Here is a 13,911-nt window from a genome sequence, read left to right on the forward strand (position 1 = left end):
TTGCTACCCAGTTAGGCCCTTAGCCCTAAACATTCAGTTGTTCACTTAAATAGAGAAGAAAATCAATGTGGGGAAGGTAGAAAAAGCCTATGTATAGTTTGGAAAGATGTTCCTTAATGTGATTCATTGATAATTGTTGTAGTAATAAGTCACAGGCGAGCCTTTTCACTAAGTTCTGTTGATGTCAGTCTGTGATTTGTTACTCTTAAGTCTTCTTATCTAATTATTAGTTTGTTTTTGCTGTCAATTCTTTGTCTTCCCACTTCCTATATGTGGATGTAGGTGTCTTTCCCAAGAGTTGGTTTCTTTATTTGCTTTTACCATACCAGTTTCCAGCAATTGTTGATGACCTCACAACTAACTAACAGACTGGGCCAACATTGACTTCTCAGATAGGGCAGTCTACTTGGATGTACCATCTTCAATAAAAATGGACCATGTCAAAACTGCCATAACTTCTCACCTCCCTCAAGTATCAGAACTCCCTCAATCTGCCTGAGCCACTAACATTGTTTCTTCTCCTACACTCCCCAGATCAGCAGCTTCAGAGGCACTGTCATTTTTCTTTGGCAAAACACTTTACATCAGTCACCCTTAGCCATGGGTTCACTTTCTGCAGTTTTATCATATTAAATGGAAATTTCAGAAATAAATAATTTATAAATTTTAAATTCCTTTGCATTCTGTATTGCATGATGAAATCTTGTACCTGATGCTTTGTTCTGCCTGGGACATAAATCATCCCATTGTCCAGCATCTTTACATTGTATATGCTACCAGTTTATCTGATTGGTATCCATTTGTCAGAGAGAATGAGACATATTACATTCCCATAAATTTTACAGTATATTATTATCAAAGATATATTTTATTATCTATTTTTGTTGATATATTGTTATGCCTAATTCATAAATTAAACTTTATCATCAGTAAGTATGTATAGGAGAAAACATAGTATATATGTACTATGTATTATTTTAGGTATGCATTTGGAATCTTGGAGCATGTTCCCTGTGGAATACAGTATTTCTTTTGACCTATGTTTTCTCATACTGAAAATAATTTAGTTATATTAGAAAATTTATAAAGTAATCCATCCTATTCTAAATAAAGTAATTTAACCCTTAAGTCATAGTTCAGGGCTGATGCACATGCTTTTTTTTCTGGCTACTATGGTGACACTCTCCCCCCCAAAATAGATGACTGCATTCTACATTCAGTTAGCATTCTTTTTCCAGCTAGAATAAAAATTCTTTCAGGGTGTGAAACATGTTTCTTTTTTAGCTTTCCTTTTTTCTCAAGTATACTCCCACTAAATTCTTTTTCAACCAAACCATTCTTTTGTTTCATTTTCCTTCCATGTTCAAGACAAAGATAGCCTTGAAATAAAGCTAAAAACTATGCAGGTGGTATACGTAAAAGAATGACCTTTTTCCAAGAACAATTTTTGAAATGTAAGGAGAGTGGTAGTGCATAAAACATTAATTGTATGATATTTATAGCCATACCACTGTACATTAGTTTTTATTATCATTGATGGAATATTTTTAAGCATTTACACAGATTAAACAAAATTTTATAAATTTCAGTGGTTTATCAGAATTTTAGCTAACTCCTGTGTGGTTGGTCCAAGATTTGCTATTTGTTTGTTCTTATTTTTATTACATTTAACAAGTCACAAGTGTTTATATTATCTTCTTTTAAAGTCTTTTGGATTTTAAATTACTTATCTGGAACTCAGAATATTTCATACTTTTTTCGGTAGCTTTCTCTTTATATGGATAAATTTGAAGAATTCCAGACTACCATGGCAAAAAGCAATGAGCTATTTACAACCTTCAGGCAGGAAATGGAAAAGGTATTTGCAAATTTATAGTAGAATATTGCTAGAAAATTTACATGTGGTTATTTTAAATATGATTAAGTATTATTGTTTGGAAGAGTTTATATTGTGATACAATGTTAAGTTTATCTTTTCTGATCCTTCACTGGCATGTTCATGCATTCTGTCCCGAAATTGCCTCAAGTTGCTAATAGTCTCCATACCCTCAAAATTCTGTCATTATTAAAGAGAATTCTCCTAATAAGGACAATTTTTCTTAGAAGTAGTTTTTTTAAATCCTTACCTGAGCATATGCTTTTTGTTTTATCAACCTTAGAGAGAGAGAGGAAGTGAGAGTTGGAAAGAGAAATACATTAATTGGTTGTCACCCATATATACCCCAACCAGGGGACCATATCCAAAACCTAGGTAGATGCTCGACCAAGGGTCAAACCCATGACCTTTTTAAAATATATATATATTTTTTATTGATTTCAGAGAGGAAGGGGGGAGAGAGAAAGAGAGGGAGAGAAACATCAATGATGAGAGAGAATCATTGATGGGCTGCCTCCTGCATGCCTCCTGCTGGGGATGAGCCCGCAACCTGGGCATATGCCCTTGACTAGAATCCCACCTGGGACCCTCCAATCTGCAGGCCAGTGCTCTAGCCACTGAGCCAAACCAGCGAGGGCAAACCCATGACCTTTTAATGTACAGGACAAAGCTCCAACTGACCCACTGACCAGAACTAGGAGTAGATTTTTTTTAAATCACTTTCAGATGATTTTTTCTCAGTTCTTTTACAAAGTGTTGTGTAAATTGTGTGTGATTTTTTTAAGAACCAGACCAAGCATAGTAATACATTTTGGTTTGAATAGATTATTTCTAAGGATCTAACTAATGCCTAAAATACTTTTACTTTTTTATAAATTTGCCTTTACTTATTAATATAGCATACAAGGACATCCTTATCAGTTTTAAAAACTAAAGTTTGTCATAGAAAACTGTTCTGGGTCATTCCACTTCAGAATATGGGCTGAAATTAAATTTTAAAGAGTACAGTTATCTGTCACTGTCCTGAAATAAACAGGGAACACCTTAGTTTGGAGCATAGATTCTGGAACTGAGATCTGTTTTTGCATTATGTGACTTCCTTGGGGCAAGCTATTTAATTTGGCATTTCCCCTTTAAAATTGAGATTTTAAATAAAGGTTGTCATTAGAAGATAAATAACAATAAGGCCTGATATTTTATAACCAGTCAATATATATTAGTCATTATTATCAGATATTGCATACTGGTTGAATGCTTGTATACAGTAATCAGATTTCTCACATTAATAATTACTTAAATTATTTATTAGAGACCATTGACATGTGGTTTAATCTTTCTTTTTCTTCATTGTTAAAAATGAGAATAAGGAGGGAAATTAAAACTGGCGGCAGAGTAAGTGGATGCTGAATGGTCATGTTCCTAGGAACAAACTGATAATACAGCTAAAATACAAAAAAACTTCCTGAATAATCAATGGAAAACTGGCAGGAAAGAACCCTGACACTAGAGGACACAAAATGGAGGTCCCATAGAGACTGATAGGAGGGGATGAGGCAAAAAAAAGGCTGGCTGGGCACCCACAGACAGCAACTGAAGTCCTGGAGAGATAACTCAGGTGTGGGGATTGCCACTGAGAACTCAGGGGTCTAATCCCTAAGCTGGGCCCCCCAATAGAGACCACCAAAACTAAGGAGGGTAACCACATAACATCTGACTCTGAAAATCAGCAGGGTGCTGTCTGCCAGAGAGTAACAGCTGAAAATTCAGGCACCCTCTTAAAGGCCCAACACACAAAATTCCCTGTGGAGCCACCCACTTTGTGCTCTGGCAGAGAGAACAGAATGGACTGGAGCTGTGAGAGCAGATGCCAGGACTGGGGACTTGGGGGGATAGAGCTCAGAAGGCAGACACCCCAAGTTTCCTGGGCTGAGTCATTCCCTGACACGGGGAGGACATCTTTCCCACATAGACATCTGCCTTGTCTGGGGGGAAGACAGTTGACACACCCTATTGAAAAACACCTTGCCCTGAGGCCACTAAGGAGATTAAAAATAACAAATAGCCTCCAGGCAGAAGCAACTGCCCCAACCTGATAAAATAAAAGCTCTCCTGAGGAGGATTGCCTGGGGGCAATTCAAATCGGTATCGGCAAAGGCAGTCTCTGGGGGCTTTGAGTCTTTGCCTCATCCAATTAGTCAGAAACAGCCTTTAATACTGTCCAGCACTAGAGATTGAGAGTTGCAGAGGATCTACCTCATACATAGTCACAAACCCATACAGAAAGCCACATGAGGAGACAAAAGAAATAAACCTCCAATGAAAGACCTAGAGAATTCTCCAGAAGAAGAGAGAAATGAAGCAGAGATAAGAAATTTATCTGAAACAGAGTTCAGAGTAATGATGGTAAAGATGCTCAGCAGCATGAAAAAACAGTCTGAGATAAAGAATGACAACACAAATAAAGAACACATTGGAAGGAATACACGGCAAATTAGAGGAACTAAGGAACAAATCAGTGAAATAGAAGACAGAGTTGAAAGTATCAATCAGAGAACCACAAAGAAAAAACAAAAAACAAAAAACAGGAGGACAGCATAATGGAGCTGTGGGACAATGTGAAACATAACAATATTAGAGTATCAGGTGTGCCAGAAGAGGCAGAAAGGGAGAAAGGCATAGAGAAGGTGTTTGAAGAAATAATGGCAGAAAACTTCCCTAACCTGGTAAAGGAAAAATCACACAAGTTTGGGAGGCACAGAGAACCCTAAATAAGAACCCAAACAATCCCACGCCCAGACACATCATAATTAAAGGGTCAGAAATTAAAGACAGAGAATCTTAAAGGCAACAAGAGAAAAGAAAACTTACCTACAAAGGAGTGCCCATAAGGCTGACACCTGTTGTCTCATCAGAAACTCTACAGACCAGAGGGAATAGCATGAAGTACTTGAGGTAATGGAAAGCAAGGATCTGAGACCAAGATTACGGTATCCATCAAGGCTATCATTCAAAAATAGACAACTAAATAAGAAGCTTCCCAGACCAAAAAAAGGCTAAAGGAGTACATCACTACCAAGCCAGCATTACAAGAAATGCAAAAGGGATTGCTGTAATGAGAAGAAGAAACAGAGAGAGAAACCTAGCCGTATAGAATTAAAATGGCAATAAATAAATACCTATCAATAATAACCCTAAATGTAATAGGATTAAACACTCCAATGAAAAGACATAGGGTAGCTGAATGGATACAAAAACATGACCCAACTATATACTGTCTACAAGGGACCCACCTAAAAACAACAACAACAAAAACACAGGATGAAAGTGAAGGGATGGAAAAAATTTTCCATGCAAATGGAAATGAAAAAGCTGGAGTAACAATACTCAGATCTGACAAAATAGACTTTAAAATGAAGGCCATCACAAGAGACAAAAAAGGTCACTACATAATACTAAAGGGATCAATTCAACAAGAGGATATTACCCTGATAAACATATGCACCTAACTTATGAAAAAAACCTCTAAAGGCCTTAAGGGAGAGATCGACCACAATACAGTCATAGAAGGGGACTTTAGCACCCCTCTGATTCACTGGATCTTCCAGACAAAAACTTAACAAGGAAACAGAGACTGTAAAGGACACACTGGATCAGATGGATTTAATTGATATAGAACATTTCACCCCAATGCAGCAGAATGTACATTCTTCTCAAGTGCACATGGATCATTCACAAAGATAGATGACATGGTAGGACACAAAACGAGTCTCTACAAGAGTAAGAAAGTTGAGATCATATCAAGCATCTTCTCAGACCACAGTGGAATGGAATTAGAAATCAACTGCAACCCTGGCTGGTTTGGCTCAGTGGATAGAGCATTGGACTGCAGACTGAAGGGTCCCAGCTTCGATTCAGGTCAAGGGCACTTGCCTGGGTTGTGGGCTCCATCCCCAGTGGGAGGCGTGCAGAAGGTAGCCGATCAATGATTCTATCTCATTGATGTTTCTATCTCTCCCTTTCCCTTCCTCTGAAATCAATAAAAATTTAAAAAAGAAAAGAAAAATCAACTACAGTAAAAACACCCAAAAACATCAAACACATAGAGGCTAAATAGCATGTTATTAAACAACTAGAAGCCCGGCGCACGAAATTCGTGCACGGCGGGGGGTTGTCCCTCAACCCAGCCTGTACCCTCTCCAATCTGGGACTCCTGGAGGGATGTCCGACTGCCCTTTTAGGCCCGATCCTGGTGGGATTGGGCCTAAAAGGGCAGTCGGACATCCCTCTCACAATCCAGGACTGCTGGCTCCCAACTGCTTGCCTGCCTGCCTTCCTGATTGCCCCTAACCGCTTCCGCCTGCCAGCCTGATCACCCCCTAACCACTCCGTTGCCAGCCTGGTTGATGCTTAACTGCTCTCCTGCCAGCCTGTTTGTCCCCAACTTCCCTCCTCTGCCAGCCTGGTCACCCCTAACTGCCCTCTCCTGCAGGGTTGATCACCTCCAACTACCCTCCTCTGCCGGCCTGGTCACCCCTAACTGCCCTCTCCTGCAGGGTTGATCACCTCCAACTGCCCTCCCTTGCAAGCCTGGTCCCTCTCAACTGCCCTCCCTTGCAGGCTGGGTGCCTCCCAACTGCCCTCCCCTGCTGGCCATCTTGTAGTGGCCATCTTGTGTCCACATGGGGGCAGGATCTTTGACCACATGGGGGCAGCTATATTGTGTGTTGCAGTGATGATCAATCTGTATATTACTCTTTTATTAAGTAGAGGCCTGGTGCACAGGTGGGGGCCAGCTGGTTTGCCCTGAAGGGTGTCCCGGATCAGGGTGGGGTTCCCTTGGGGCGTGGGGCGGCCTGAGCGAGGAGCCTGTGGTGGTTTGCAGGCCGGCCACGCCTCCTGGCAACCCAAGCAGAGGCCCTGGTATCTGGGATTTATTTTCCTTCTACAATTGAAACTTTGTAGCCTGGAGTGGAGCCAAGCCTGTTGTTCCCTCCGGGGCGGAGCCATTTCTGTGGCAGTTAATTCACCTTCTACAATTGAAACTTTGTAGCCTTAAGCGGGTGGGCCCAGCCAGGGTGTGCGGAAAGCTTTGCTTCCCCTGTTGCTGCCAGCAACCCTGGCCTGCTCTCTCAAGCTCCATTCTGCCGCCATTAGTTTGAATTTGTTTACCTTCTATAATTGAAACTTTGTAGCTTGAGTGGAGGCTTAGGCCTGCAACGGCTATGGAAAGCTTGGCTTGCTCTGTTATCTGGGAAACCTTGCTCTCTGTGGCTGTAGCCATCTTGGATTGGGGTTAATTTGCATACCCGCCCTGATTGGCTGGTGGGCGTGGCTTATGTAGCGGAGTGATGGTTAATTTGCATATTACCATTTTATTAGAGAAGATGACTGGGTTACCAACAGGATCAAGAAAGAAAGAAAAAACTTCCTGGAACAAATGAAAATGAACACACAATAACCCAAAATCTCTGGGAGACATCAAAAGCAGTCCTGAAATGGAAGATCATAGCACTACCAGCATACCTCTAAAAACAAGAAAATAAGCAATAAACTATTTAACCATACAACTTAAAGCAAAAGCCCAGAGCAAATAGAAGGAAATAATAAAGACTAGAGCAGAAATAGCACAGAGACTAAATAATAAATACAAAAAGATCATTGAAACCAAGAGCTGGTTCTTTGAAAGGATGAACAAAATTGATAACCCATTAGCCAGACTCATCAAGAAACAGACATGACACAAAATCAGAAACAGAAGTGGAGGAATAATCACTGGCACCACAGAAATACAGAGGATTGTAAGAAAATACTATGAATAACTACATGCCAACAAGCTGGACAATGTAGAGAAAATAGACAAATTCCTAGAAAAAATGCAATCTCCCAAAACTGAATCAGGCAGAATCAAAAAACCTGAATAGGCCAATAACAACTGATAAAATAGAAGCAGTAATCAAAAAAACTCTCAGCAAACAAAACCGGGGTTCAGACAGCATCACAGGGAGTTTTATCAAACTTTAAAGAATTACTAACCCCTATACTCCTCAAACTATTTCAGAAAACCCAAGAGGAAGGAACACTTCCAAACTCCTTTTATGAAGCCAGCATAAAATTATCCTCATTGCATAACCAGATAAAGACACTACAAAGAAAGAGAATTATAGGCCAATAACCCTGATGAACGTAGATCCTAAAATCCCCAAAAAAAGTTAGCAAATCACATCCAGCAATATATTAAAAAGACCATACACCATGATCAAGTGAGTTTTATTCCAGGTATGCAAAGCTGGTACAATATTTGCAAATCAATAAACATGATAAATCACATGAACAAATTGAAATACAAAAATCACACGATCATAGTGATAGACGCAGAAAAAGCATCTGACAAAATTCAACACCCATTTCTAGAATAAAATCTCAGCACAGTGGGAATAGAGGGAGTATATCTCAACATGATAAAGGCCATATATGACAAACCTACAGCCAACATCATACTCAATGGGTAAAAGCTAAAACCATTTCCCCTAAGAACAGGAACAAGGCAAGGATGCCCACTTTCACCACTCCTGTTGGACAGAGTACTGAAAGTGCTAGTCATAGCGATCAGACAAGCAATAAAAGGCTTCCAAATTGGGAAAGAAGTAAAACTGGCATTATTCGCAGATGATTTAATATTGTAGAAAACACCAAAGATTCCATCAAAAAACTACACTTAATAAATGAATTTGGCAATGTAACAGGATACAAAATTAACACCCAGAAATCTATAGCTTTTTTATAAACCAATAATGAACTCACATTAAGAGAAGCTAAAGAAACCCATTTATTATTGCAACAAAAAAATTAAGATACCTAGGATAAATTTAACTAAGGAGGTAAAAGAGCTGTACTCGGAAAACTACAGGATGTTGAAAAATGAGATAGAGGAAGACATAAACAGTTGGAAGAATATACAGTGTTCATGGATTGGTAGAATCAACATCATTAAAATGTCCATACTGCCCAAAGCAATCTATAAATTTAATGCAATCTCCATTAAGATACCAATGGAATATTTCACAGACTCTCCAAAAATTCTTATGGAATAAAAAAAAAGACCCCGAATAGCTGCAGCAATCCTGAGAAAGAAGAATAAAGTAGGAGGGATCTCAATACCAGATTTCAAGCTGTATGACAAAGCCACTGTTCTCAAAACTGCCTGGTACTGGCACAAGAAGAGACATAGACCAGTGGAGCAGAACAGAGAACCCAGAAATCCACCCAAGCCATTATGCTCAATATTTGACAAAGGAGACAAGAGCATACAATGGAGTCAACACAGTCTCTCCAATAAATGATGTTGGGAAAATTGGACAGATACACGCAAAAAAAATGAAACTAGACCACCAACTTACACCATACACAAAAGTAAACTCAAAATGGATAAAGGCCTTAAACATAAGACAGGAAACCATGAAAATATTAGAGGAATCCACAGGCAGCAAAATACCAGACATACGTTGTAGCAATATCCCCTGAGGGTGCAGGTCAGGGTGAGGGACACCCCCTTCCATACCCCTCCCCCCAGTGTAAGAATGTCATGCACCGGGCCTCTAGTGTACTATATTCAGCAAACTCAAGAACAAGGACTTTTTTTATATATAACTGAGGAAGTAGGAAGTCTTGTATCTTCCGTTGGAATGAAATGCATTGCAGCCTTATGAGAGAGTTAAGTGCGGTATCTGAAGTTAGCACTTAGTTCTTCCTCTGAAACTAAGAACATAAAATTTGGTTTTTATAAAGACATGCAGACTATCAGCTAGTAGAGGCAAGTGCAGTGATGAGAGAGGGGAGGAATATTATAAAATGTTTCTGAAGGGGGAAAATGGGAGACGTAATACTATCAACAGTAAAAAAAAAAAAAAAATCTGCAAATGTAAAAGGCTAAGCGACTGGCCAACCAGCTGGTAGGTATGATGCACACTGACCACCAAGAGGCAGATGCTCAATGCAGGAGCTGCAGAGCAACAGCAGTCTTGCAAAGTGTCCTCTTGCACTCTGGGACCCCTCGGGGGATGTCATACTGCCGGTTTCAGCCCGATCCCCACAAGCCAGGCCGAGGGACCCCATCTGCAGGAGGGACCCTGCTCACTCCGCAAATGACCTTCAAGCCCCAGTGTGCCTCAGGTGCAACAGGCCAGGGAGGGACCACAGGAGATTGGCTCCAGGGCATGTCTGGCCTATAATTGCCCAGTCCCAACCCGCCAGCCACTTTCTAATTAATTTCCTTTCAGTGTGCACAAATCCATGCCCCAGGCCTCTAGTATTAAAAATAATAATCCAGGGGTCAAATACATTAAAACATATTCCTCCACTAAAATATCAATAGGAAAGTACAAATGGAAAAATTGCCAAAAGAATAAAGAGTAAGATTATTAGGAAACTTATAAAAATAAAAGAGCTTTTAAAGAAAAAAAACTTTCTGTTGTAGGTAGGTCAGAGAATTCAATATAGAATTTAAGTTCATATTGTGTTGATTCACAGATGACAAAGAAAATTAAGAAACTGGAAAAAGAAATGATAATATGGCGTACCAAATGGGAAAGTAATAATAAAGTACTTCTACAAATGGCTGAAGAGGTGAGAAGGTTTTACATGACTGAATAGTGAATGCTTATTTATTTCAATATTAAGGCAGGCTGGAATATCCAATGTTTACTAAAGTAATTGCTGGTTTGATTAGTTTATTTAAGTTAGATTTAGGTATGTAAACTTATTTCCCCAACTAATTAGTTCAGGTGTATGTTATAGACAGCTTTAAAGTATCTCAATTTTGCTTTCTTCTATAGTAAATGAGCTTATGCAGATTAAGAATTTATTAAACTTGGCATACTGCTCCCCTCAAAGTTTTTGATTCATTAAATTTGGGATATAGCCCAAGAATTTGCAATTCTAAACATTATCCAAGTAATACTGATGTTGGTTCAAAGGCCAAAACCTGAGAGTCAGTGATCTTCAGTAAAGACAATTTGATTAAGAATTCCTATGGAGAGAACACAGACTTGTAACTTACTGCTTTTCTGCCCTGACTTATTCTTTCCAAAAGGTGACAAACTACTTTTTGTCATACTTGTTGTAAATAACAGTGAAATGAATTCCATATACAGTTTCTAAATGTCTCACTTACATAAACTTGGTAGGGCTAGTTTATAACATTTCACAATGTGAAAACATTAGGGCTCTAAAAAGTGGAAGAGAAAAAAAAATTTATGTAGACATAAAAACATTCCTATTTCTAGCATTTTAAATTAAGATGCTGAATTTCCTTAATACTTACTGCTTAAAGTCATGAAGTAGATCTTGATTATTTGAAGAAAATATGACAAAGAATTTAATTTTTGCATTGCTTCATATAATTATAAATACTTTAAATATCAGTATATATACTGTGATGTCCAAGAGATGATAAAAAGTAGTTTCAAGTATGGCTTAGATTAGTTAATTTTGTATACAATAATCTAATTTCTTTTTATATATACAAAGATTACATAAATTCTGTCTTTTTTTCTCTTCAGAAAACTATTCGTGATAAAGAATACAAGTCCTCTCAAATGAAACTGGGACGGTTAGAGAAGCTGTTTAGAGCTCTTCAAATGGAAAGAAATGAGCTCAATGAGAAGGTGGAAGTCCTGAAAGAGCAAGTCTCTGTAAAAGAAACAGATGTAGATTTAGCAACAGCTGTGATAAAGCCCTGTACTACTGTTGCTTTTCAGAAAGAATTGAACACTTCCTCTAAGAGAGCTCCAGGAATCTACTTGCAGGATGAAACCAAGACAGAAAATAAAACAAAACACTGTTCAAAAGACCCGTCCCACATAATCTCTTCAGGGCATTGATTCAGTTAATGAGATTACTGAACTCAGTTAAGACTGATGACTATATTGAAAGATATATTTTCTATATAACTTTTCTGAAGCAGCTAGTATTGATTTTCAGATGAAAGTTTTATTACATTTTCTACCACTTCTGTATTTTCTTGGAACTTCTGAACTATTCGATACAGGAGGCTGCCTAGCAGTTTTGTATTGTTTAATGTATACATTTCCAGAGCTACATTGCATAGCTGCCTTATTTTCCCTTTATTGGAATATGTGTTCATTACCTTGTCCTTTTAATGTATGTTTCTGTGTTCATTGTCTTATCTGTTCCTTTGCATATAATTATCATTAAATTTAGATTTGTTCTGACAATGGGTTCCTATGTAAAAATTAATTTAAACTCTCTAGCCAATAACACAAGAAAATATAAAAATGATTAGTTTCGTGTGATAGCTCATTTAAATACCAAGTGAAAAATAAAACCTAAGTGTGGGATATGAAACAAGCAGAGCATATTTAATTCATACTAGCTTTTTGATAATAATCACTTCACAAATTGAGATAACTGCACATCTTGATTTAGAGTTTTGGTAAGTTACATATATATGAACATACCATTTGTAAAGAAATCAGGATATATAGACAAGTCATTGGACAAACGTGCTAAATGTTGTATGTGACTAAAAACAATTATATTGCTTTAATTTCAGGTTAGAACAGACATATAAAGAAGAAATCGGTACTAGGTCTCTGCATATAAAATGGGGAAATTTCTGAACATTGTAATTTCATTCCTTAATTTCTTTTATTTCAGTGTCTAAAAACTTAATATTTTATTTAAATTTCCTTGTCACACTTGTGATTTAAAATGGGTTAAAATGCAAAATTATGCAATAAGAAAAAGAGCCTAGAGTGTGAAATATTTAAAAATTTCCATCATTGGCCATGATAATCAACAGGCTAGATGTTGAAGAAAAAACAATGTACATGAAATTTGACTAATTACTATGCCAGAATTAGCATAATCAAACAATCCCCCATCCAAATTTTATTAGTAGCTACTAAATGAAATATTGTCCCCAATTCTTTGAAAAGAAATGAAGGTACATGTCAGAAATAGAATTTAAAATTGAGCATATTTTACTAGGACCCTGCTGCTTGTAAGCTCTTAACATTTTATTAAGTAGTTGTGTAGCCCATCACACTTCTCTGGGTCACTTGTTTTGTGTAGAAGGTAATGGAGCTGAGAGCTTTATGAGTGACAGCACTTTGTCTATTGTTTTAGGTGAACTAAGTATATTAGATAATATTGTGTAGTAGTAGAAGATATTAAAAGGAACTGGATTGTTTGGTAAGCTTTCAGTTTCCTTTTAGAATTTGTTAACCAAGTGAAAAAAAGAGGTCACGGTAACTAATGAGAATAGTTCTTTTTTAAATTAGTATGTAGGATTCACAGTTTCTACTATGTTCTTGAACCCAAGTTGGCCAAGTCTGTTTTTCTACTTGAGCAAATCTAAAATATATGGTATCTGACCCTTTGTTTTTCAACCGTGTTTGGAAAATACTATAGCTCACCCACAAAAAGTTTAAATGCTGAAATAAGTTAAATTGTGTTGTGCACCTTTTTGTGGAAACTTCTAAAACAATTAGGTAGTGGATTTTAATGTAGACAAAAGAACGTGGGTGCAAAATAGCAAAGCATTTCATCTTCAAATTTATAGAAATACATTTTGTGGTTATGAGACTTAATTTTTAGTTGTGTATGACTGTCTTATTACACCTGTTATCACAATTCACTTCTCAGTTGTTGCAGAAAAATCTACCTCTTTCAGACTGTAAATGAAAATAACCAAAAAAAGGGTGTAGTACTAAATACACTGCTTTATTTTTATAGCTCACATCCTTCATGGAAATACAGAATTGATGAGGCAGTCTTCATTTTTCAAAGATATTTTGTAGAGATTTTTCACTAATATGAATCTTATTTTTTCTACTCTGTTAAGGTTTAGTAAATATGAAATGATTAATTTAACAGCCTCTGTGTGTTCTTTAAATTTAATGATGAATTATTATCAAGTTCCAAGATAATTCTTATAAAAAGCTAATTTCTCTTAGTTAATTATTACACAATGTAAATAAGATGAGAATAGAGTAGAGGAGACTACTCTCTGATTG

General features: G+C 37.5%; 1 protein-coding gene across 4 annotated transcripts in view; it reads left to right on the forward strand.

Annotated features, from left to right (window-relative positions):
- LOC307096443 (gamma-taxilin-like) overlaps positions 1 to 13,626 on the forward strand; it is a 108,136-nt gene extending 94,510 nt beyond the window's left edge. For all 4 annotated transcript variants that reach the window (XM_079766055.1, XM_079766058.1, XM_079766056.1 and 1 more), the window contains 3 exons: positions 1,766 to 1,858; positions 10,403 to 10,498; positions 11,434 to 13,626. In XM_079766055.1, coding sequence (XP_079622181.1) covers positions 1,766 to 1,858; positions 10,403 to 10,498; positions 11,434 to 11,754 — 510 coding nt within the window. In that variant the 3' untranslated portion in view covers positions 11,755 to 13,626. The remainder of the gene's footprint in view (positions 1 to 1,765; positions 1,859 to 10,402; positions 10,499 to 11,433) is intronic.
- The last annotated feature ends 285 nt before the right edge of the window (positions 13,627 to 13,911 follow it).

Source organism: Cnephaeus nilssonii, assembly GCF_951640355.1.
Source record: "Cnephaeus nilssonii genome assembly, chromosome: Y".
Taxonomy (NCBI): Eukaryota; Metazoa; Chordata; class Mammalia; order Chiroptera; family Vespertilionidae; genus Cnephaeus; species Cnephaeus nilssonii.